At 34.2% G+C, this 27564-nt stretch overlaps 1 protein-coding gene across 2 annotated transcripts; it reads left to right on the top strand.

Moving 5' to 3' along the window:
• LOC148952745 (uncharacterized) lies at positions 1–27564 on the top strand. 2 transcript variants are annotated; one of them, XM_089087395.1, is made up of 5 exons: positions 1–277; positions 10163–10327; positions 13142–13299; positions 20937–21060; positions 26684–27564. In XM_089087395.1, the coding sequence occupies exons 1-5, from the start codon at positions 4–6 to the stop codon at positions 26788–26790; spliced, it is 828 nt and encodes a 275-aa protein (XP_088943521.1). In that variant the 5' UTR covers positions 1–3; the 3' UTR covers positions 26791–27564. The 2 variants fall into 2 exon arrangements, with proteins under 2 accessions (XP_088943521.1, XP_088943522.1); XM_089087396.1 differs by having other exon boundaries at positions 20937–21064.

Here is a 27564-nt window from a genome sequence, read left to right as displayed (position 1 = left end):
TTGATGGTCATAGATAAGCAAGCCGAAATTAAGAAAAAGTTTAAAGAACTGTTGAGAATTGGATACACGGGCCATTTTCGAAGAGTGGCCGAGGCCGTGTTTGCTGATCAACAGCTAAATGAAATCAAGATACGTTATCATTATTTGAAGCTTTTTGTGGAGGCCGCCTCAACGCCACCTGAGAGATGGGTCTGGCTCCTTCGAATATTGGCACAGTATAACCGTGAAGAGAGAGCCATCCTACTTCTATTGATGTATTTGCCACTAGATCATGAAGGTACTTTCTGTTTCATGTTTTGGCGCCTGTATTGCAAGTACGCAAGATTTTTTTTTTCTGGAGGGGGGGGAGTGTGAAAGGTGCTAATAATAAAAAAATTATATGACGATTTGAACCCGAAGTACCTAGAAACTCAGGAAAATATATAATATCTTGAGGGAGGGCGAAGGCCCTCCTTCATGCGTAAGTCACGACATAAACTAGTCTCTGTATAAACCAGGCCACTAGTTTTTACTTTTCATTAGACTTGGCTGTGATCCGACACCCCTGCCTGTAGAATGCTACATTAATCACCTGGGTTTTAGGGACTATAAAGTAATTAGAGTTAGAAAGAATAACATAGGCAAGATTATCGCAAGGCAAGATTATACTAGATTATACGCCTTATACAAGGCAAGATTAAACGACATAGGCAAGATTATCGACAGTTTTGCCAGTAATTTTATCCTTCTCTGATTGCTTGATTTGTTTGAAATATTTCGTCGACCGAGGTTTTATTTTTAATGAACGTCCCTGAAGTTATATTCAAAATTGATTTACGTGCTGTGAAGATCTGAATAATTAGATTTGATACCCTATTAATATCAGATTATAAGTTTAGAACATTTATTCAAATATTTAAAGGAGTTCAGGAGATAATTGTAGTTTAAGCATAATTTAGCTGGTAAATAAATAATTCAGCGCAAATAAGGGCCTGCAAAGGTGTTTCCCAGTTCATATTAAACAGTTCGTAGTAACGAACTGTAAGTAAGGAGGGATTCGGCACAATAGCAACCGAAACTCTAAAAAACAGAACTTTGATACCAATAGATAAATCAAAGGAATCAGCTTTTTATGCTGATTTCAAATATACAAATTTCATTAAGTTTAATCTTCCACATCAAAGAATACAAGCCTGAGAAAATTTGCCTGATTTTTGAAAAAAGGAAGAAACAGCCCTCAAAAGTCAAATGATCTCAATTAAAATCATACCCTCAGATTAAGCGTATCAGAAAACCCTACTGTATAGGTTTCAAGCTCCTATCTTCAATGGAATCCTGTATTTTTTTTTACGCATCAAGGATGCGTGTTTTTTTCCTGGGGTGATCGTATCGACCAAGTGGTCCTAGAATATCGGGAGAGGGGTCATTGGAACAGAAATTAAAAGTTCTAGTGCCCTTTTTAAGTGACTAGGCCCCCTCCCTTTCCCATTTTTTTTTAAAATCACCTGATAAAAATTTTGAGATAGCCATTTTGTTCATCATAGTTGAAAGGCCCAATAACTATCCTTTGGGTATAAAATGACCTCCCCCCCCAGCCTCAGGGAAAAGGTCTGCAAGTTATAAAATTTGCGCATAGTATTTGTTATTGGGATGTAGGCACACGTTTTCAGTTGGGTCGGGGGACAAATTTTCAGCTAGGGTTTTTTCCATGGGGGGAATTTCCATGCGGAAGGAAGTTTCCAAGGAGTGAACTTGTCAGGGGAAATTATATACTGGGGGAATTTTCCAGAATTCTTATACAAAATCCTTTATATATGTCTGCTTTCTCTTTTCCGTCTTAATTTTACGCGCAGAGTGGTTAAGAGTAATTGTCCGGGGTAAATTGTCACCGGGATTGAATTGTAAAATAAGAAAAGCAAGTTTTTTCAACTGAAAGTAGGAGCAACATTAAAACTTAAAACGAAGAGAAATTATTACGTATATAAAGGGTGTTGCCCCCTCCTCAAAACATCGCTATTTGCGTTAAAGTTTGAATTTTCTCCCAATTCTTTAAGATTGACTCGTGAAACACAAGGGCTGTTTAATTAGAACAATAAGACGCTTTTTAAATTACTAACAAACTTCAGCTTAAAGAGCGAGGTATTGAGGAGGGGGCAGTCCCTTTTATATGCGTAATAATTGCTGTTTGTTTTAAGTTTTAGTGTTGCTCCTTACTTTCCGTTGAAAAAACTTTTTTTTTAATTTAGTTAAGTCAGAAGTTTTTAATGGAAATTACTTCCATATGCAGTTATGCACTTTTAGTAGTGACAGGAGCCAAATTAAAAAAACAAGACAAAAAGAAGATAAATATATGTGGAGCAAAAAAAAAAAAACAGCTAAGAACAAATGGCACCAAACATGTTAAGAAGTTTTAGCTTTCTGTTGAAGGTGTGGTTTAGTGTCTGTTGAAGGAATCAGCAGCTTGTGACTTCTTGAAAATAATTTCTTGAAATGTTTTATCTTCACTTTTTAAAGTCATATGTAAGTGTTTACTCTACCAGTATATTGTTAATGCTGAATGAAAACAAACGTAACAAACCTAATCGAATAGCAGCATCAGAAGCATAAAATTATGTCACAGTAATATATTTCTAGTTCATTTGTTATTTTAAAATTCTTTATCCAGTACGTTTGTGGTTTCATGAAGACAGCTGCAAATTGTAGCTGCTGCTGAATTCACACAAGCTGCTGAATTCAAACGCTTGTGAATTCATAAGTTTGTGAATTCAAGATTGTAAATTTGACAATTTCACTGAAAAAAACAATGTAGATCCGGATAATGGATTTTGATGGGTTTTGGGTCAGGTTTATAAATTTTTCTGTTCGAAAGTGTGCAATTTCACAACTTAGCTTTACAAATCTGCTTTGTATGCTTATTTGTTCTTCCACTAATTTCGGATCGTGTCTCAATAATGTCAGTGTTGTCAGTGGAACAGACTTTTTCTTGGATTCAACATGAAACTGACTTAAATTTTGCAGAATTTTTAGGTCTTAATCTCTTTTCTTGGGCTACGAAATAGTTTAGGCTTGTTAAAAACGATGTATGCGAACTTGCCTTTTGCGCCCTTTCAGTCAAGTGTTTTGTTGCTTCCAATACGTCATAATTTATAGAAAAGTAAAAAAAGAAGGTTATTTTAATTGTTTGAAATAATAATTTAAAAAAAATGAACAATTAAAACTAATTAGGTGTTTTGCTTTTTGGAACTAGATTCATGGTTTTGATTGGAGGCAATATGCCGTTGTGGCCTGACCCTCGACTCACATTAGTTAGTCCACACATGATATTGATTGTGGCAGTAAAGGCTGAACGGTTTTAAACATTTAACTCAATTGTGTCTTTTATCTGTCATAATTTATAGCAAAAGAAAAATAAAGATAATTAATTTATTCCAACATTAATAAAAAAATTCAATAATTAAAAACACTATTTTTTATTTAGCCTTTTATAAGTAATTTCATGATTGTGGTTAGAGGTATTGGGCCGTTGTGCCCTGAACCTTGACTCAGTTTGGATAGTCTGGCCATGAAATGATGATTGTGATGGTTAGTATTGAACTGTTTTGGTTGTTATTCCTCACAAATGATCTTCATTTTCGTCTCTAATGGGTTTCCCACACCGTTTACGAGTTTTGCATCATTGGAGGACTCTAAAAATAAAGCCATTTCCTAAAGTTTCTGCTTAATAATATGGTACTTGTTTTTGGAATATGGGTATGCTAGAAGAGGCGCTAATTGGGAAAAGTGGGGGAACGAAAAACACATTTTTCTGGTATTTTAATTAAATCAATTTAAGAAAAGGAATAAAATAACCCCTCCTATATTTTGAGAAAAACCTTCTTTTGTATAGTCATAAAAAAGTCGACAGTAACCTTGCCCCCCCCCCCACCCTCCAATAGTTTAATGGATTTCATGAAACAAGTGCAGGACGAATCTTCTAATGTAATTTGGTAGGTGCAAATTCAAAAACGTAATGGAGTTGTTTTAGTGCCCATATTTTTTTTTGTGATAAAACTCTCGTTTGCTTGCAGTTTTGCTCTTAGAATTTTGTATAACTTTTATGTATACTTGTTAGCGCAAAGAAAGTTACATTAGAGAAAATTTGCTCTGAAAAATATCCATAACAGCCGAAATTGACAATTAATAAGCAAAAGTATGCCTTTGGATTTTTAAAAAGGGTGCAGTTTTATGTAAATATTTCATAATATAATATTGGCCCGAAATCGGGGATTTTTCTACCCTATGAGTAGGTATGCTTGAATATAGGCTAAAAAAGGGAGAAGAAGCAATTTTGATTTCTGCTTGTTCTTCGAAAAGATGACAATGGGAATTCATGGTTTGAAATTTGCATGGGTTTCAGTAAACTTATATAATATTTTGGAAGCCAGTGGACAGAAAAGAAGGGAAAATGACAAAAGCAGATATTTCGGCAAGAACCTCCGCCAAGACCATTCACCAATTATATTTGGACCAATCTAACTGGTTAATGGTCTTCCATTTATTTTGGCTTGTTTTTTTTTTTTTTTGGTTTGTTTAATTCAGTGTTACTTCTGCTCTGTTCGATTTTACTTCAAAAGGCTAAGTTTTTCTTTATTTTGAGCACTGAAGATGGCTTGGTAGAGGTTCTTATCGAAATATCTGTTTTTGTCATTTTCGCTTCTTTCCTATCCAGTGACCGACATTACCCTCGTTTTTTCTACTATGACTACGACTTGGTGTTGTCTCACGATCTACACTTTGGGTAACGATGCTTTACCCAATAAAGTCTTATTATCCAAATTTACGTGTTATGTTGCCACCTCTCTCAAGCCCTAGTTTCTTAGACTAGGGTCAACCTTGCTCATATAGCTAATACTACAGTGAAACCTCGATGTATTGAGTCTCACAGGAGAAGAGAAAAATTCGTTGTTTCAAGAATTCCGATATATTGAATTTCGATACATCAAGGGGATTTTCAACAAAATCCGATTTATAGAGGCTCACATCAGCATCAATAAATCATGAGAAAATCTTGGGAGACTTAAAAAAAACAAGCACATAACAAGCAATAAATATTTATTTTTAAATTGAAGCAATCATTAAAATCATTCCAAAACTCTTAAACACATAAAATCACTTCATTGACTTTTAATAAAACATAAAAACTCTTTGTATGAACATAAAAATTACTTAGAATAGATTGTGTCATTGGTTTTGTAAGTCAGATAAGAACCAAAAATTTTTGTATAAAATAATGTAGAAAATATTAGCGCAATATTTAAGAATAATACAATAAACTAAAATTTACTTTTCAAAAATTCTAAAATGGCCGTTCCTGTACCATCGTTACAGGAACCTGTGTCATCATCCTGATGACATCAAAATGTCATCGCCCAATACAGAGATCAATCAAATTACTGGGTCACTCATAAAGGTCTTCTTTGACGGAATTTTCAATATAAAGAGGTTTTTATTCAAAGCTTGATATATAGAGGTGATATAACAGGTTTAAATGCCACCAAATTTTGTTATATCGAGGTTTCTACTTCAATTATTTCGATATGTAGAGGTAAAATTAACATTCTAGTTAGGGGAAAATTCTAGGGAAATTGAAAAACTTCGATATGTCAAGGAATTTGGTGTGTTGATGTTCGTTCTATTGAGTTCCCTCCGTACCATTTTAAATTAGAAAATATATCCTCAGTAAGGGGGTAGGGCTACCACTGCCCTGCACACTTTTGCAAACCTCTGCAAATATATTCCACCAAATGAGAGGTTAATGGTTAGACGCTCTAACCTCAATGTCGGTCTGGAGGACCTCTCTTGGAAAGCATGGAAACATGAGCTTCAAATGTACTCTTTATTGATTCAATCCCTGTCTCACAAAAATATCGAGTGATCTTCCTCCTAATAGTAGATATGCAGCAATTCAAAATTCTGTTTAACTCATAGTATTGCTGCACAGACGATCTTTAGTGATGGTGTGCCGCCAAGTTGCACCATGGCCTCTGGTGCAATTAAAGATCCTATGAATAGTTATCAATATTTCGAAGTCCATTGGCCCCTCTTGAAATTTTTGCTCGGTGTTTTGTGTTTTGTTCTTATTTGGGCATTATTATCGCTTTGTTGCAAATGAGGCATAAATGGGAAGTTTATAATGGCGTTATCTCCATTTTTTTTTTTTTTTAATCGAAAAGCGTACTAAAATTTTCTATTTCATTTTGAATGTGGTCATGAATTTCTAATATATTTGCTTTGATATAGTGACCCATGAAATAAATATCCCTGGTATCAAATATGCGAAAACATTTTTATGTCACAATTCTTTTTCTGGGGGGAGGGAATGTTTTTTTTATTCTTATATTCACAGAGCCAAATATTTAAAGGTATCTGATATGCCACTAATCACTTTCCTCGTTCCGAAACTTCGAGGTTTTAAGTGTCTGTTGAACCTTCTTTTGAAGGAGTTAACAGGGGGATTTGCAGAAATAATATCCCCAGGAACTTCGTTCCAGATAGAAGTGCAACATCGGATGGAGCTGTTCCTCAAGTACTCGGTTCTGGCATATCTTCCTTTATATAATTGGACCGAAGGCTGTGTGCCTTCGTGTCTGCCTTGACGGCTGGACAAAGGGGGGAACAATGCAAGAGAGCTCGTCTGAGGGAGGCGAATTCATGTGCTTGCAGAAAATAGCCATCGACGCTACATCAAACCTGTCATTTAGAGGCTGAAGCGAGTCAGGCGTAGAGGTGCAGCCCGCCCTATTTGCCCTATCCTGGATCTTCTGGAGTGGTGCTAACAGTGTTTTTCGAGCACCAGCATATAGCGGGCATCCATATTAGCTATGGGTCTAATGGGAAACTTGTACAGTTGGATAATCAAGCTAGTTTTTTGCAGCAAAGAGCAACTCCGAGCTTTCTTGTGCAAGAGGCTCTCGCCCAATCAGGGTGGTTATTCCAACAAAGATTGGTAGAAAAATGAATCTCCAGTTGACGATGCTCATTGACTCTCTTTATAGTGTCATTTTTGAAAATGAAACTGGCACCTTTCACTTGCACTCACCCCATTGCAATTCCTGGCTGAAGGGCCACAAAACAGAGATCAGCACCGCTGGTTTGGACCCTAAGGGTCTAGTGCCGCCATACTTTCTTTACTTACCTTTCAAGTGGCACCTTTGATCGGGAAATAAAAAGCTCCTTTGTTTTCGATGCATTGAAGCTGATCATCCATGCATCGGCTACTTTTTGAACTTAATAAGATCCAACTGTAGGGAAAGGGAGGCTTGTGTTGGGTCTTTGTGTTTTGGGACGGCTGAGTGTGTTGTGGTATCGTCGGCCAAGTGATGCAGAAGGCTTGCGAGGTTGTCTCCTATGTCTTATATAATTGACAAAGGAATGATATAGCATTCCGATATTTTTTATTTTTTTTTATGATTTTATTATTTATTTTTTGTATTTTTTGCCAATTTTTTAGTTGTTGTGGTTTTGTTATGATTTTCTTGTTTATTTATTTTTTCATGGATTTTGAAATTCGAAATCGGCCCTTAAGGGCTTGTCATAGTAATTTCTCGAAATATCTATCTATCTAGCCCTCTCAATTTCCAATCGAATGAGCCCTTTTTGAAGTTTTTACAACAACACTTTTTATATAAACATTATATGCCCCAGGGCATAACTTACAACCCTTACCCTGAGGGATGGGGGGGGGTGTCATCCTCAAAGACATAATTTCCAGAACTTTCAACTACGTTGAAAAAAATGGCTATCTCAAAATTTTGATTGGACGTGTTTGGGGAAATGGTGGGCGTGGAAGGGGTGTTAGTTGCCTTTCAATCACTTTCGGCTATTAAAAAGGGTACAAGCCTTTCCAATTTCCAATCGATTGTGCCCTTTTCGAAGTTTCTACGACAATTCCTTCAATGCAAAGTGCCCTAGTAAAAAAAAAAAAAAAAAAAAAAAAAAAAAAAAATTGCCCCAACATCGTTCTTTACTTAGGAACGCTATTGCGCTGGCTATGATAAGCCATTCCAAAAATATTGCTGATAAGCACGTATCAGAAATCTGTATACCCATAGTATGTTTTGATTAAGTTCAATACTCCCCTCAACAGTCCCTGAACGTGTCACCTTCATCCCCTTCGTGTTTTGAGAAAGTAGAAGTCAAATATGCATACCTGTTCTCAATAACACATACTATATTTGAACAATGAATAAATTGCGTAACTTATAACCTTAGCCCTGAGGCCTCAGGTAAGAGGTTGACATCCCCAAACGCATAGTTACTGAAACTTTCAATAATGATGAAAAAAATTGATGTCTCAAAACTTTGTTTGGATATTTGTTATGGGAAATGATGGGCGTAGGGGGGGGGGCTGGTTGCTCTCAGGTCACTTTGACTCTTAAAAAGGACACTATAACTTCAAATTTCAAATCAAATGAGCCCCATCCAAAGTTTATACGACGACCCATTCCATTAAAACCTTATGTGACCCCAGGATATAACTTACAACCCTTGCTCCAGGTTCTAGGGGTTGTGTCAACCATGGATGTATTTTTATATATTTTTGGACTAGGGCCCGACCGATATATCGGACGACGATATTATCGGGCCGACACGAGGGTCGGTGTCATTATCGGATATCGGGAAAGAAATATTGGTTGTCGACCGATATATTTTTTTATGCGTAATCTGTCCAGAAGATGGCACCAGATTTCCTCAGGCAATTTTGCGTGTTCAGTCTTTGGGAAGGGGGGGGGGGCGCAATAGCTAAGTCTGACCATGGTGAAGAGAACAGTAGAGATGAGTTAAAGTATACTTGTTGTAAATATCTGTCAATACACACCTTTTGAAGCTATGTTCTAAATGTATGGTGACTTCAAGAACGTACATCTTCTACCAAAGCAACTAAAAAGAATACAATTAGCCATACAGTTTACTGTTTAATGAATGTTCACTTGCGTGGGTGAAAGATCCAAGATTCAATCGGTTAAAATTACGATATCCAGTCAGGATCACAGCTACGGGAGAAAGGGGTTGTTGGGGAGGGTAAAGGTTCCAAGGTTTCGCCGCCGCGTGCCAACACCTTGGAAAATTTACCTATATACCTTGGAAATTTAGCTTATGTTTCCGCATTTGTCGGCATACTGGATGATTTTGTTATTTATTATTTGTTATGTTATTGAGTTATTTAGATGAAATTATTGATATTGGCTGTTGTAGTCGTACGTCCTCAGAGCTTTGTTTCTTCTTGAACGGCTTCTTGTCAAATTATTAAATTGTGTGTGTTTTTTTTTTTTTTATATAATAAATTTTAATACAATTCAGTATTAGGGACTCTGAGAAATTTTGTGGTATAAACAAAAACAGAAAAAAGTTTATTGCCATGATGCCGGATGTGTAGAAGTTGCTAATAGGTATCATTATTCATTCTTTTTCCCGTCTTCCTCTTCTATTTCTTAAGAATTTTTCTTCTTGTCTGTTTCTTTTTTTATATTTGTTGGCTACTGCTGATTTGCTTGGTATGATTTAGCTAGCAGAACTATTGTTCACGGCTCAGTTGACCGTATAGAAACGGGAATTTTTTTCAATTTGTTTGTTTTATTGTATGAATTAATGAAAATAAAGGTATTATATTTATAATTAAGGTATTATATATTATAAAAAGGTATTATATATATATGTAATATATAGTCATTGTTAAAAATGAAAATACTCATTGAATCTAGACCAGATCAACTTGTGGATTAGTTTAAGTGGACCATTCCATTTCCATACCTGACGTCTTTCGTGTTCCTTTCTGGAACAAAGTCTCTAACCTGACTGTCAAGTCAAAAACCACCAGCTCTTTCAAAGAGGCTGTTGACAAGGATAAAATAGAAGTGGAAGGGAGAAAAAACTGAGATAATGTGTTAACCTAATGAAGCTACCCCAACAGTGAAATGCTTACAGGATACCTCCTGACACCCCAGATAGGGTATTACGAGCACAAGTGTGCTCCAGCATCGGAGTCACAAGTGGGGAGTGCACTCACAAGCTGATTTCATAGTTGTTAGGAGTAGAAAAACTTGAAATCGAGCTGGAGATTCTTAATTGATGCAGTTCCGTAGTCACCAGTCTTAGCATGTTTCGTTATTTATTATATTTTTTTATTTATTATATATTTTTTAAGGAAAAATTAACTGGAATTCGCTGCTGGTAGAAGATAATCCGGAAAGTCTCGTTGCTCTCACTTACGTTGCAAATGTTGTATGTAACAGCTACCGTTTTTCTGGACGGTGTAAAGACGTTGCTATAACTGAGGATGATATTATTGGTGTTTGCATTAAAATGATGGGTAAATCTTTTTAGTTCTATAGTGCTGTTTTTTCATAGCGTTAAATAGATTTCTAGAAAAAATGCAATATCCGAAGTTTCACGTCTTTCTAAACTCAGCCTCTCGGATAATGTGTTATGCTTGGAATGACCCTATCCATAATTGCACGCCTCTTCATGAATAGTGTGAGCTGAAAAAAAAAACCTGGGAAGATTATGTACATTGTTGCTTCACCTGCTTGATTCATTGTGATTATAATTTGCTTTTAACTTCGTGCTACATTATAATTTGTCATGTTTCGTGTTTTTAAGTTTGGAACACGCGGCTTCAAGACTATTCTAGATGAAAACTATGGTTCCATTTAAACTTGGGATCTGGAAAATCACCTAGTGTTTAATTTTTAAAGCCAAATTTTATTTTTAGGGACAATTTTAAGCTGGGTGTGAACCCTTTCCCTTTAAAAATTTGAACTTTTCCGTTTTTGTGGCTTGACAATTAACCCTTTTCAAATTTTTATTCGAAAAACATTCAAAATTTAAAATGTCATGCTACTAATCAACAACAAAAAATGATGAAATTGTCACTATTTGGATCTGAGCTCATAGCTTACAACGTATTTTGTTCGGAAGATTGCCAGAATTTTGCGTTATATCTTCAGTCATTTGATGGGGAAAATATGCAGAATTCAATTTTCTAAAGGTTCTTAAAAAATTCGATTCTAAGAATTCGGCTTCTTTGACGCTTTTGGATTTTTAGAAACACGTTCCTCTGATTTTGCGCGTCAATAACGCACGTTTTCATTGCTTGGTTCAAAACTTTGGAAAATGTAAATGCGTTTAGAAATTTGAATTCTTGTTTTCAGCTGGGGAATTTTTTGTATTTGGCGGAAAAATACATTATCAAATTTAAAAAAAAGAAGGATGAGCAGAGTAATAATTTGAGCCTTCTCTTTATTGAATGCCCCTCTCCATGAATAGTTTGAGCTAAAAAAAAAAGTCATAAAAACAGAGAAGAATATATACATTGTTTGTTCATCTTTTTGATGAATTCTGGATATAGATTGATTTTGAAATCGTGTGCCAGTTTAATTCGTCATGTTTTGTGTTTTTGAGTTTGAACAACCCAGCTACATGGCCGTTCTGGCTGAAAACTATGGTCCCATTCATACTTAGGATTTCGAAAATCAGCCAGTTTGTAATTTTTGAAGCTGAATATCGTTTATAGGGATGATTTAAAGCTGGGTATGAACTCCTTCATTTTGAAATTTAAACTTTCAAGTTTTGTTATGGCTGATCAATTAAGTTTTTTCACATTCAGAAAAAATTTTATTCAGAAAAAATCAGAATTGGAGGATTTTATGCTACTAATCAACGGCAAAAATGATGTAATTCTCATTAGCTGGATTTAGAGCTTTAAACGAACAAATAAACCTTCAAATTGGGATAAGTCCATTTATTAGACTGTGAAAACAGATGCAAAAGTCTGGATATTTCGACCGCATATGCAACGATTGTCATCAGAAGAAATACTAAAGCATTAAAATTAAAACTAACATATTTATACAGAACAAAATAATAACTTTCTTCATTGACTAGATGTCTCTGAGAGAGTTCATTTACTGGGTTTCTTTTTTTAAGAAAGAAAGGGTTTATTCAGCAACAATAAACATAACAAAACCTAAAGGTTGAGTTCATCCAAAGCCTTGAGTTTTAAATTTCTTCTTTGATATTACCTAAATGTAAGTTGAATTTCTAATTAAGGTGGCAAAATCTTTTTTCTCTTCTAATTACAAAAACAAAGTTTTTACATTTATTGTTATATACTTTATTGGTCACATCTTCCCATCTATACGATTTATTTTTTACGTATTTTCGACGTAAAAAATTAAATTAGGTATATTTTTTTCAAGACCACACTGCCTTTTTGTGACGGGGAAAATAAATTCAAACTTTAATACAAAATTAAAGATTAAAAATTGTAAAAAAAATTGATTTAGGGGAGGGGCCTATTGCCCCTCCATTTGCTTACGTCCCTGATTTATACCACAACGGATTCAATCAAAATCGATTTGAAGCACCTTTATGTGGAAGTTTCTGACTTGGGTATTCTATTGTGATGAGGTTCATTTTTTCCGTTTTTCTGTCGAGGGGTGTCGAGGGGTATTTTTTTTTCGTGGGTTGTGATAGTAACTAAAATTTTATTGTAACTAAGGTTGTTTTTTTTTATTCTCTGTCTGACGTTTTTTCCACAGAGGCTTATGGTTTTTCTGTACTTTGCTCGATTTCCTTTTTACACTCTCTAGTAAATGGACTTATCCCGATTTGAACGTTTGTGTCATAAAAAGGTTGTGTGGTCTTGCAAAAACAAAAATTAAATTTAAGGTGTTATGCCAAAAATTAGAGCCTTAGCTATTAACGCATCTTGCAGGGAGATTGTCAAAACATCACGTTATATTTTTCGTCATCTGGTGGGAAAAATGTTCATCCGATGAAAATCCTGAATTTGTTTTTAACCAGAAAATGATCAAATAAAATCCAAATGATTTGTTTTTTTTTTTTCTGAATTTTCCCCTTTTATGAACTTGATAAACTTGTACTTGTAGTCATTGTAGTCATTTCTATATTTCTAAAAAACCCGCCATCTAATTTTAAACATCAAATATTACCAAAGGTGGCAATAGCCTACAGATCTGAATTAAAAGGTAACACTCACTGTTTACCATTACTGTTTATACAGGCTGATAGAACGCTTTACCCAGGTGTCCTAAAATTGTACTTGCTACTGCTGGTAAAATTTTTTAAATTATACTGCGGGCTGAGTTTGATATTTTTCCAGACTTCCCTGGTCGATGGAGCCATACGAAAATGGCCAACTTTGCTGTATTTATGCCGATAGATATCTGCTCAAAGTTTCTCGCAGAGCTTTGGACCAATGATAACTTAGAGGCGACACATGTTATCATCGAGCTAGCCCAGTTTCAGTTTTTTCGAGCGGTTTGTCCTTTTTTAATTTTCTATTTCTTTTTATATCTCTTTCTTTTATATCTTTCTCTCTCTTTTATCTCTATATTTTCTATCTTTCAAGATTAGGATTAAGATCTATTATTGTTATCGAAAAATAAAATAATCATCAAATCAAATACAAGGCTCAATGATCGTGGATGAAGGAACGAATAAAAAATTGTTTTCTTCATCTTGAGATTGTTTTCTTTCTTTGTTTAGTTTTTATATATATATGTAATAGCCCTTAGCTATATGAGTTTAGAGTGATCTGGATGTGGCCTTTTATAAGGCTATTACCGTTTATTAGTTTTTGTTTTATTTTATTTAATTTTGTTTTTGTTTGTTTCAGGTTTTTGTGTTTTTGGTGCCTGGTTATGGCCCCATTATTTCCTCGGATCTTGGTGGTATAATGAAAATTGGGGGTAGGTTAATTGGTTTTGTTTCTCTCGCTTCATTCTCTTGCCCGTCTTTGGTGTTTGATAATGGTTGAGATAAATTTGAATAGATTGGGGGAACTTGAGAGTCGTCGTGTTGATTTTTCACAGATGAGTGAGGGTATCATGCATGAAGACGAGGTTGAGAGTGGAATGAATGTTGAGTATGCTGATTCAAAATACGTGTGTCTGAATGAATTGAATGAATGAATACTTATGCAGGAGCTGAAAATGTATGGTATGAAGTGTCGCGGTTTAAATAATTCGTTTAGTTATATTAATTGAGTTTCATCTAGGCTGGAGCATGATGTAATGTCTTTGACAGAAACTTGGCTGAACGACTATAACTCTTCATTATTGGATATACCAGGCTATAGGTTGTTTCTTGAGAATCGCATGGAAAGACATCATGGTGGTCTTGCAACTTCTGTGAAAAATGGACGTAATGTTAAGCCAAGGCCGGATATTGCTGTATATCGAGAAATGATTTTTGAATCAATGGTGTTAGAGGTTTCATTGTCTGGGCGTAAGTTATTTCTTGTTGTTGTTTATAGGCCCCCTTTAGGAAATGTGGATGAGTTTTTGGACCTGATGGATAATATGTTGGATAAAATACCGGATTCGCGAGTGCCTTGCATTATAAGTGGTGATTTCAATATCGATTTGAATACTGTGCAAGATGTGAATTCGAAGGCAAGAAGTTTTTTTAATTTTATGTATAGTTTTGGTCTTTCGCCTTCTCTTAATATTCCAAAGAGAATTTCCGGAGCTGCTGCATCTGTGATTGATAATCTGTTTTTTAATGTTAGCTGCGACTTGTTGCGAGTGTTAGTGAACAACGTTTCCGATCACTGTGCTATTGTAATCCGTGCAGCTATTAGTTGTTGTAGTCAAGGAGGTGGTATGACTGGAGTTAAACAGCCTATAATTGATAAGAGAGCTATATATAAATATAGGACTAAACTTACGAATGAGTCATTTGAGTGTCTTGATGGTACTGATTGTGTTAATGATAAATTTGGTAAATGGTATGAAAAACTGATTCAGATGTTATGTGGAAGCCTAGAGTTCGAACAAAAGCGTATACGTTATGATGTTACAAAGAAACCATGGATATCGAAAGCGCTACTTAAATCGATGGATAAAAGACAAGAGCTCTATGAAAGGTCTATTAAAACTGGATCTCAATCAGATAAAGATATTTACAAAAGTTATAATAGAAATCTTAACACCCTTCTAAGACAGGCTAAAAAGCTCTACTTTGTAAATAAGTTTAAAGAAGCAGAAGGCAATCCTGCGAAAACGTGGAGAATCATCAAGTTGGTAGTAAACCCTCTTGCTGCCCCGACTATCCCTGACATTCCTGATGCTCACTCGGATAATCAAGTTGCTAATATAATGTGTGCACATTTTACTGATATTGGTAGGAGTGTATCTGATAGTGTTGCGCAGTCACCCAGTGATGGCTCTTATAATGATTTTCTCGATGAGGCAGCTGAAGTCTCTATATTCTTAAGACCAGTTACTCTTGCAGAGCTTGAGACGACGGTGAAGTCAATGAAGAATTCAGCAGCTGGATCGGATTTTTTTCAGTGTTAGAATTCTTCGTTCAGTTTTCTCTATTATTTCAGGTCATTTGTTGTATTTGATTAATTCATGTTTTAAGAGTTGAGTTTACCCGGATTGTTTGAAAAGTGCTCATGTGGTACCCCTGTTTAAGAGTGGTGATAAGAATGATATGAATAATTACAGACCAATATCAATGCTCCCAATAATATCGCGTCTGTTTGAAAAACTGATTTATGTAAGAATGGTGGATTTTTTAAATAAAAATTCTTATTTTCACCCTACTCAGTTCGGATTTCGTCATGGGATGTCAACAGAGCAAGCTTTGCTTTTTTTAACAACATCTGTCAATGATTCGTTTGATGCGGGGTTGAAAGTTGCGTCTATATTTCTGGACATTATGAAAGCATTCGACTCTGTTGACCATAGTGCATTATTATCAAAATTAGAGCATGCCGGTATTCGTGGTAATTTTCATAGTTTGATTTTGTCTTTTTTGAGTGGAAGGAAACAGTGTGTTGGGGTTGGGAGTGTTCATTCTGATTATATGAATGTGAGATGTGGAGTACCACAGGGTTCCGTGCTTGGACCCTTGTTGTTTTTAATCTATATTAATGATTTGAATGCGTGTCTTAAAAGGATATTTAGTCATGTGGGACCTGCAGCTAGAAGGTCAAAGATGATATTGCCTAGCCTCGCTGATGACACACAGTTTTCTGTGGCAGCTGTGACTGAGGCAGATTTATTTCTGCTTTTAAATACAGGAATGAGTTGTATTGAAAGATAGATACGTGTAAATAAATTATGTTTGAATCATAGTAAAAGTAAATTTATTCTATATGGAAGAAGTACTAATTATTATCCTTGGATCCATGGTATTCAACTAGAAAGTGGATATCTCCAGAGACATAGTTATGTTCAATATCTTGGTGTCCAGGTTGACGAGTGTCTTATGTTTAAACCTCATATTGAATCACTGTGTACAAAAATTGTCAGGGATCTTGGAATGCTGCGGAAACTGAAACATTTTTTCCCTCCTAAAATTTTAAGAATGCTGTATTTCTCGCTGGTTCATCCGTATTTGTTATATTGTGTAAGTGTTTGGTCAGCGACATTTATTACTTATCTACTGCCACTGAGGGTTCTATAAAATAAAGCTGTTCGTGTTTTATCTGGAATGCGAGGTTCTGACTCGGTTCGAAGGCAATGCGACGGTATTAAGATTACGCCACTTTTCGGCCTAGTTAAGTTTTACACGGCATTGTTCATGTTTAAAAGTTTTAATAACCTACTACCTGCATGTTTCTCGAGTGCATTTACAGAAGCTAAACATGGGTATGAGACAAGAAATTCCCATTCCATACAAATCCTGTTTCCTGTAACAACAAGGTCTACATTTTCTATCCATTTTTATGGCCCGGCTGTCTGGAACAAACTTCCCGAGGAGGTAAAAAATAAGACAGATCTGGATGATTTTCGAAATTCCCTCAGAGTAAGCTGTTTTTGTCAATATGGAAGATTTTAGTGGTTGTGTGTAGACAATGATTGGTTGAAGGTTGTTGGTGAGATGATTGTTTGGGTTTTGAATGGATGAGTGATTTATTTCCCTTTTTTATTTATTTTTTTCTCCTCTATTTTTGTGAATGTTGTGAGTTGTGTTGCGTTGTTTGCGTGGATGGTTCTCAAGTTCCCACTTTTTTGTTGGAGGGGTAGGAAAGGGAGGCGAGAGAAGATATTTATTGTTTTTGGGTTGGACCCTTTTTGGGTTATATTAGGGTCCGAGGAAATAAATGATATTAATAGAAAATATTTTTTAAAGTGTTTTTCTTTCTTTTTCGGGTTTTGTCCGGCATGCAGTAATGCATTGGATTGTGTTTTTTTAAATGAGATGTTTGTTTATTTATTTATTGTAACCCGTTTGTAAATAAATAAAAAAAAAAAAAAAAAAAATAAAAATAAATACATGTATTTTAATATACATATGAAGAATTTAGCTGATAAATTTATGAAAATTTCCGAAGGAAAGGGATTATACTGTGACCAGGCGCAAAAAATAAAAAAGGCAAATATAATTAATACAAAATAAATAAATAAAATGGATAAATAAAATAAAATTAAAAATAGAAAATAACAATCAACCACCCACCAGGGAACTCCTGCTGAAAACCTTGCTAAAAAAAAGTATATACAGTACTGATAATCAGCAAAAACAAAACCTTCAACATCACAGATGTCTCCATGCAAGGCTCTATGACAGGGAGTGTGGGAAGAAAGAAAAGAAGAACAAAACAATAGGCGATAAAAGGAGAGAAATAAAAGAAAAACAAAACAATTGGCAATAAAAGGAGAGAAAGAAAAAACACCACCCACAAGTGTCTACCCACTGTAACCAAGCCAGTGCCAATTGCCTTGCAGATTTCTCAAATCAACCCCTAATTCTAACTTGGACAAGAGACATCAACCGCATGTGGACGTAAAAAAGAGATAAAAATGTTTTTAAAATCCTTTTAAAGGCACGAAACGAATTTCACTTTCTGAGGTATTGCCTGGGGTAATAAGGTAATATCACTTTCTGAGGTACTGATGTCAAGTATTCCTGGCAGACTGATAAGCAGTCACGGGGTTAAAACCCTGGGGTTGAAGCACTCACGGAGGTGATCTGATTGATGGACTGAAAGGAATCCGAATATTACTATAGTTACGAAGATACTATGTGGTATGTTTATTGACAAAAGACGGTCTAGTTTTAAGCGCTAAAGGAAAGCTTTAAGGGCTATAGTGTAACTAAAGAAAAAACAAAAGGCACACATGAAACAATTTTAAGTGAATTCAAATCGAGCAATGGCTTATTAATAGAACTGTTAGTATCAAGGATAAGATTCCCTACTTTTTCATATGCCCTAGAGAGTGACAAAAGGCACAAATGAAAAAACAAAAGGCACACATGAAACAATTTTAAGTGAATTCAAATAGAGCAATGGCTTATTAATAGAACTGTTAGTATAAAGGATAAGATTCCCTACTTTGTCATATGCCCTAGAGAGTGGTATCAGAAGAGATGAAAATGTATACAACCATTTACAAGGAAAACAAAGGTCATGCGAAACAGCGTCAATACCCTACCTGCCCCACCGCTTAAAATTGGATCTGATGTACTAGAGCAGGTTGAAGAGTTCAAGTACCTTGGTAGTGTCATTAAATGTGATGGAAGCCTTGAGCGGGAAATTACCACACGGATTACATGCGCAGGATGCGCCTTCAATAAACTAAGAAATTTATGGAGGAATCCAGCATATTACCTAAAGCTCAAGCTCCGGCTTTTCAATAGTAACGTCCTCTCCGTACTAGTGTACGGCTGCGAATCTTGGGCGTTGACTAAGCAACTGGAAAAGCGAATCCAGGGTTTTGAGAACATTTGTCTTCGGCGTATCTTGGGTATCCAGTGGACTGATAAGCTCACCAACGCCTCTATACGTGAAAAGACAAAGCAGCCGCTCGTGATCGATAGAAATTGTGACTAACCGATGGCGATATGGGGGTCACATGGTGCGGATGGGTGAGGGTCACCTACCCCAAGATGTGTGGTGTTGGGTTCCTTCTGGTATCAGAAGACAACACTGCGAAAATGCCTTGAGAAGGACGCTGCACTTTTGAGATCATCGCTCACAGAACTTTGGTCAAAAGCACAAGATAGATCGCCATGGAAAGGCACCGTTGTCACCTTTTGCGCCAGCTGGCGTGGGAAGACCTAAATCTAAGTAAGTAATATAGTGGGGCAATAAGTGATGTAAGACTGAATTAAACTATGAGTCAAGAAAAATACACAGGAACTGAACACATTCATCACTAGGTCTACGGAGAAAATCCATTGAAACATGGATTTCTGAAAGTTAGGAGCAAACCTGAAAAATTCGCAAAAAAAAAAAAAATTTGGCAGCATTATATGCCAGGCAATGGGCATCGAACCACCTAATTACTCTCTCAGATAAAACACTCAACCTAATAAAGATCCCACGCTTTGTTCCGACAGTAGTGTCAAGGGCACTGTTGTCAGCGAAGGGAATCAGAATGTCGTTACCAGTTGATGGAGATGTACATTTGTGGACATGGAAAGATTTGGGGTGACATGGATGACAGCAAGCTATTTGTTCATGGTTCATAACCGAAAAACAATATTATTAACACAAATTAAGAACAAAATTGCTAATAGAACTGACCCTTGTGGGATCCCAAACTCAACTTGGGACGTATAGCGAAAAAGAGGATGGGATTAGCACAGATAAGCCACCCCAAATTGTCACCATTCGCAGATGTTGCAAAACACTTGAAATGAATAATATACAGTTTACTGCAAATAATAAGACAGGATCAATTTTTCCTTTTAAAAATGTCGGCTTTTGTGCTTTAGACGCAAATTTGGTCTCTGATCATACACAATTAAAACGTTTTATAACCAGTGAGGATAGGGGGCTAGTTAAGGTTAACCCGTATAGTAGAGCCTGACCTGAATATTTTCATTCTGGGTCTAATTTTTAAAAACATGAACTATCTGAAATCAGTCGAAAAGTAACGAAGATAGAAAACTATAAAATTGTGAAACATCCCAATTACTCATTCCCACTTCCCTCTATTGGAGTTTGCCCCTTTTTTTGGGTTGAGAAAAGTTTTGCCAACCACTTTCCGTCCTTTTTTTAAAACTCGTGCAAACACTTTCTCAAGACGAAATTTCAAATAAAATAAAAATTAAGATTTACAACAGTTATATTTTGTAAAGTAGAGTTTAAACAAAGATATGGTGTCGCTACACAAACAGATTTTGAGATGTGCGCTGCTTTGTTATTTTTATATGGTTTTTTTTTTTTTACATTGACTCTCCGCATTTGTTTTTGTTTTTTTCTTTATTTTTTTTGGCATTTCTTTAAATTTTATTTTTGTTCGCACTGAAGAAGAGAGGTGGTTGTGCTCTCGAAATATTCGCTTTGTTTTTTCAGCATTTCCATTTGGCCTCAAAAAATTGTCCGTTTTTTTCTTTATTCTGGAAGTCATCGCATTGACTAGGGTCGAAGGTCCGAGCACAATGAACCCTGCTTGTTTGTAGCAAGCGGCTTGAGTAGCAACAAAAGCAAAAACGGGTTTTGTGCTCGGTTTTGAGCAATTATGTTGGGTTTGGGAGCCTTCGGAGCATCGATGCTTATTCATATATCCTGTGATCTGACTTAGGATCGTGAAATTTTTCAAAAATCGTTAGATCTCACAAGAGATCAAAATGTAGGGAGAACTGTCTGAGATTTTGATTGAAATGAACCATTTCCCTTAAAACATACAAGTAGTCAAATAAGTCATTAATTAAACTACCTAAATCATTAAAAAAAAGTCAAAGTTTCTTGGAACCAGAACTTTTTGAATTTTTTAGGTTTTTCTAAATTAATGGTCGAATTAGTATATTTTTAAACTTCCACTTGGTTTTCCGAAAGAAAAATGTAAAATTCCTTAAAGAATTTTTTTTAAGCTAATCTATAAATTTTTGACTTTTTGACAATTATTTTCATACATTAAGATTTTCAAAATTTAGGATTTTCAGATATTTGATATTTTCTTAGCTATGAATTAATTCATTGGTATTTATAGGTGGATAAAAAGGACTTCATAAATACTTTGATTCTTGCTGGCAATCACTTGAAGCACCCCTCATTCCCCAGTGTAGTATTTCAGTTTATGTTCATGGAGATAAGCAGGAAAATTCGCAGAAATAGTAAGTAAGAACAAACCTTTTTCTTTGAGGTTTTTAATCTTTTGAATGCTAAAATTTAATGTCTTTCCACTGCATGGACTTTGCCAGACAGCTCAATATTTAACTTCTACGTATTCGTGTCTTTCAAATCTAAACCTTGTGCTACGCTTCATTCAAGAAAAGAGTTTTTTTTTTTCTAATAAGCAATAGAGATCTAATAAGCAATAGAAATCATATTCAATCTAATATCGGATTATTTGCTCACATTGTCTACAATGATTTTTTTTTGGGGGGGGGGGGAGGGGCAACAGCTCAACACTTCACTTTGTGCCGTTTTCCCATGTTTATAATCTTGCTGCTATGCTATATAATAATATTTATTATATTGTATTTATAATATTATATTATAATAAATATTTTATTATATATTATGTTATATTTTATTATATAGTTTATTATATTATATATTATATTATTATATTAATGATTATATGTAACAATATTTGCTATATAAGCAATATAATGATATTGCTGCTATGCTAGCACTCTTCAGTTAAGCAAAAAATTGTTTATTTATATTTAATTACTGTTAGCGAATTTTAACTGTCTGTTTTTAACTGGCTTGTGTACTTACAACTCAGCACTTATTTTTGTGCGATTTTGAATGTCTGGGCTATATCTCTTGGGCTATACCAGCACAATTCATTCAAGAAAAGAAGATTTCTTGAGGAGTTCAATTTGAATTTATCTCCTCATTGACCACAATAAAAACTAACCGAATTTTTTTTTATTAGTTAACTTGTCTATGTTCTGAGCTCCAGCATAATCCTATCTATGATATAATCTAGAAAAAGTTAGCCTATGGTTTAACTCTTTTGTCCCTCTCCTGCTCTATGTTGTGATGTTTTTGGTTTATCTTTTTTCTTCTTTATTTTAGGTTGATTTGAAATCAACGTATTAATAGATTGCCTTCTTTTCAAGCTCAGCTCCCTGTTGTCTTTATTCAATCATTTGTGTTTGTTTATTTTGTGTGCAATAAAAATTTTGAAATGAATATATATATATATATATATATATATATATATATATATATATATATATATATATATATATATATATATATATATATATATATATATATATATATATATATATATGTATGTATTTATTTATTTATTTGAAAATCCGTCATATCTTATTTATGTATTTGAATATACCACAATATACGAAAGAAACAACACTAATATAAATATACCAATATATACCACATATATACTAGTCAAATATATACATATATTCTACCTACATATATACCAATATATACTAATAAAATATACCATTATATACGCAAATATACGAAAGAGACCCGAACTTAAGAAGAACTTAAAATTAAACATTAAACTTAACTTGAACTTTGAGAAAAACTTAAAGGACAAAGAGGAATTTACATTCCATAGGTATATTAAAAAGTTTAAAAAAAAAAGAGCAAATCCATTTTTGTTGAAGATTTCCATGTGAGCTTCTGTAATTTTTGGCAGTATAAGGAGCTAAATTAAAAAAAGAAGAAGAATTAAAAAATGTAGGCCTTGGGAACCAACAAATTCTTATTATATAACCCAAAAAATGGGGTATATAGACACAAAGTAGGGCTCAAGATGAATAAGGAAGCTGCTAAGCTTTGTTTAGGCTGGGAAAGTATTAATTATAGAATACTAATTGCTCATTTTACGACTAAAAAGTTCAGGGTTTCAGTTATAGTAGTATGTGCACCTGTAGAACCGGCTAACGAATATACTAGTGACTCATATGAATTTTTCTTAGAGTTACTGGAACAAAAAATGGTGGCCGGCACTTTTACACTTTTCCTACCAAATTTCTTATAAAAAATACACGTTGAATAGTCATTTTTTAACTTTTCAAATTCGTGCTGAAACAAACGGGATTTAAAAAGTTTGTTTATAGATACCACTGTATACAAAACGCAAAGGCGTTAAAACAAATTAAAGCAAAAAACGGCCAAAAAACCTAAAATTCAACAGAAACTGCCAGGATCAAGGCTGTCTATAAAACGATTTTGTAGATGGCAGTTGTTGTACCACGAGTTACGAAATTTAAAGAATGTGTTCAATTCATGCTTTTTTTTCCAAAAATGCATGTTTTTTTCCAAAAATGACAATGCTTGAAGTAGAACTGCTAGCTACAGGGTACAGAACATCTTTACCGGTATTTGGGCTATCAAGATGTTTTGGAGGATTTTTGACGGCAACAGCATAAATAGGCTTTTCAGGTACTGTTGTAGATATAGAATTCTGAGGTTCACCCCTAACACCCCGAAAACCTTTAAATTACATGTTAAAATTCGTTTAAACTGTGACTAAGTGTCGCAGTAGTTTCCTCCGGAGCCACAGGCACTTTACGTGGTTCGAATATGACAAATCTGGGGAGAGACGCCATTTTTCTTATCATAGGTATCAAATGCCAGTACAATATCTTCGGTGTTGTCGCTCAGTTTATGTCGATCAGTTGTTTGCGTTAACATAGAGAGAGCCCACAAAACTTTCTTTGGCTCAATAATTACTTCAGCATTATATTTCCATTTTGTTACAAATCATTAAAGACAGAGCAGTCATTACCAAGTCACTACATATCCAGAGGCAATAAGCGCTAATTAACTTGATATATTTATGGAAGGTTCAGGCTACCAAGGGAGTAACTTTTATATTTTCCCACCTTGGACTTGAAACTTGTTTGTGTTTATTCGTTATATTATACCTGATCCATGTACTGCCGTTTCAATAAGTATTGTAAATTATGATTAAACTGTCACACGACTGGAGTCATATCTTGCAGATGTAAGATAAAGACCACAATAGAAAGCAAATGTTTGTGTTTATACTCGTTCGCTTAGAAGGTTTTTTTGTTCTGTTCTCTTTCGTATATTTGCGTATATTATGGTATATTTTATTAGTATATATTGGTATATATGTAGGTAGAATATATGTATATATTTGACTAGTATATATGTGGTATATATTGGTATATTTATATTAGTGTTGTTTCTTTCGTATATTGTGGTATATTCAAATACATAAATAAAATGTGACGGATTTTCAAATAAATAAATACATATATATATATATATATATATATATATATATATATATATATATATATATATATATATATATATATATATATATATATATATATATATATTTATATAACCCATTGAGTGGGAGGAGCTGGGAGTTAACTCCTTTCATTCCCCTAACATGCTTTTTAGTGACCTTAAACGGCTACCTATCCTATATATGGCTTTTGTATTTAAATGATTGAACTATTAAGTTGAGATGGCTCCTTTAAGGGTCACCCTATCTTGTCCATTATAATCTTTTTTAGTTTGTATGGCCAAGGTGGGAGCCGAAGGAGATGATTTGAAAAACGATAATAGCATCATCTAATTTACATATATATATGCGGGAGAAAAATTCTTCCAAACATTGGGATATACTGTATATGCTGCAGAACAATAGGGTTAAACAATCTTACAATAATTAAATTATTATTAATAGTGAAATTTATTGGAAAACCCGTAATATCAAACACAACAAGAGAGAGCATAGAAAAAAAAAACACAATACAGACAGCAAAAAAAAAACACTGAGAAAATGCGAAGGAAAATACATCACTGCTTAAGAATGAAGGACCATTCATTTAAATTCCCACATATTTTTTTCTCATGTTTCGCCATCTATCTGGCGATGGCAACCTCTGGGTCAGCAACCTTGAATTTCGCAATAGCGAGCAAAATTTCTATTCAATGTAGCCAGATGAAGCAGATACTTGGCAAAACGAAAGAACATGGATCGGATTTTACTCTTGTCAGTTTTAGTTAGGAGTTTCCAGAAGGGTGCGGTGTAGAGGATGTGGGGAAGGGCAACAGCATTATATAGACTTGCTAGAAGATGTTGGTTGAATCGAAATTAACAGGAACTGCTGCTGCTGCAGCAGCTGAAGGGCAACAGCATTATATAGACTTGCTAAAAGTTGTCATTTGAATCAAAGTTCTTAAGATACAATAGAAACGAAATCTTCTGAGATTCTATGTCTGATGTATTTAAGAAGAAGTTTTCGAATGAGTTAGATAGAAGAAGCAATGGGCAGACCTAGATACATAAGGTGATCTATAGGCTGAACAGAGCTAGATTCAAGCATGATGGAAGGAACAGAGGAATCTGTTTTCCAGTTAAACAGGACAATATCAGATTTGTAGGAATTGAATTCAGGTCCAATTTTCTGATATTCCACTTCAAGGATTCCACAAATTTTGGTAATACGTTGAAGTGTTCAATTAAGGTTTAGGATGTCGTCAGCGTAGCATATCAAAGAAAGGTTTACAGAGGACAAAATCAGTGAAGTAAGTTTATTCACCAGTAAATACAAATTTGAAATACAATACTCATATTACCCCTCCAAAGGCTCCATGGCCAGGGATAAGAGGGGGATACAACAACAACTACTAGATTAATATAAGCAACAACTGAAAAAAAGAAAAAAAACATAAAAAAAACTATAGCTGACAAAACAATAGATTTACCTAGGAAAAATTATTTTTGGCTTTTATAACGATAATGTGACTTATAATCTACGTCAATTTAAGAAGTAATAGTTTGTAAATGCACGCTCTGAAAGTTTCAAAAAGTTTTCGCATCAATCAAGGCATTTGCAATATATATATATATATATATATATATATATATATATATATATATATATATATATATATATATATATATATATATATATAATATATATATATACATATATTTTATTTATATTTATTTATATTTTTTATATATACTTTACTGTATATATTTTTAAATTAAATTCAAAAGTCTATTTACAATGGAATTTATGTAATGCCAAAATTTGGCCAACAGTGGAACCATTTGTAATATTGTTCTAAGATTGGCTAGTTCTGAATAGTTTAAATGGAAAATTTTTATTTGTCTTTCCAGTTTCTTCCTTCTATACAAGCAGGGATTTATGAATAAGCGCTTTAGCTGATTTAAATCTCGCCCTAAACATGGAATAATTGTATAATAGGGCTTTGAATAAATCTTGTTTTTGAACGGGCCTTAATTACGTAATTCTGATGGTGTGAAATAAAAAGAACTTATAACTCACTGCTATAAGTTATAAATGACATACCTTTGCCGTAACTTGAGTCGGAGTATTTATCGTATTTGTAATTGGTGCAATTGAATTGTTTGGGAAGTAAAAAAAATTGTTGAGAAGCTAATCTCTGCATTAGGTGAATTCGATTGCGAATGGGCCTTAGGTTAAGTAACTCGACTGATGCAAATTAACGTGACAAATCTTGTTCATATTTTCGAATTAGGGATCTTGAGCTTTATTTTTGCCATGTGAGTCAATTTACCATTGTCACAATATATATATTATGTATATATATATATATATATATATATATATATATATATATATATATATATATATATATATATATATATATATATATATATGTTATATATATATATAGATATGTTTATTATAGAAACATTTTATTTTATGTAATTGTATTTTATATGCATTTTATGCATACATGTTAATATTTTATTTTTAGTGAGTCCGGCATGGATGAATGATGTGAACATCTCAGAAGTCAATAGAGCCCTCTATCTTTTCACTCAGATGGGAACCTCAATGACACAAGTGCTATTTCCACAATGATGTGATATACTTACTGTTTTTTGGTTTTTCCTTTTTTACTTTTGCTTTTCATTTTACGTATTTTATGTTGTTGTTATTATTTTGCTCCCTTTGCCTAAAAGTTGCATCTTAATTAGCTGTGCCCTATGGTTTTGTTGCAACTTCAAATTTAAATATTTCTCTCATCAACTACTGAACCTTCGTTACCGCACTGCGTTGTTCAGTTGTACCCACAGACCTTATCTGCCCCCTCCCCAGTATTGTGACATGGTCCATAACCCATTTCACATAGCTCTGGGTCCGTATCGCCCCCTCTGCTTCAAACTTTTTGGTTGTTGTCTTTTGAGTTTTACATTTCTGAAACAATTTGTTAATTATTCGTAATAAAACTTCTTACCAAAAGATACGTTATATATTATCTTGACTTTCCAATATCCTCACTAGAGTACTCATTGCCAAAGCTAGGACTTCTTGAGATGCACCTTTTAAGCTTAGAAGGGTAGAATTATGGGCGTGTCTAGGGACTGTGAAATGATCCATATTTTAGAACGAGTTCAAAACTTGTATATCTTAGATCAAAAGTCGAACTCATACAAGAGGATGGGACCTTAGTTTACAATTTTAAGATCTAGTCCCTTCATTGCAATCCCATCCTTGCCTAAGATCTTTCGCCCATTTTTGTTCATTAGTAATTTTTTTAGGTTTTATGTGTATACTTGTTCTTTCTTATGAACACTTACTTGTAATTTATAAAGTACAAAGATGTTTAGTATATTTACGGAATAAACAAATGGA

The sequence above is a fragment of the Artemia sp. Qi Xiang Cuo genome, chromosome 4 (assembly GCF_049724085.1).
Source record: "Artemia sp. Qi Xiang Cuo chromosome 4, ASM4972408v1, whole genome shotgun sequence".
Taxonomy (NCBI): domain Eukaryota; kingdom Metazoa; phylum Arthropoda; class Branchiopoda; order Anostraca; family Artemiidae; genus Artemia; species Artemia sp. Qi Xiang Cuo.
The sequence above is the reverse complement of the archived record's forward strand: the minus strand, read 5'-3'. Positions and strand labels throughout refer to the sequence as shown.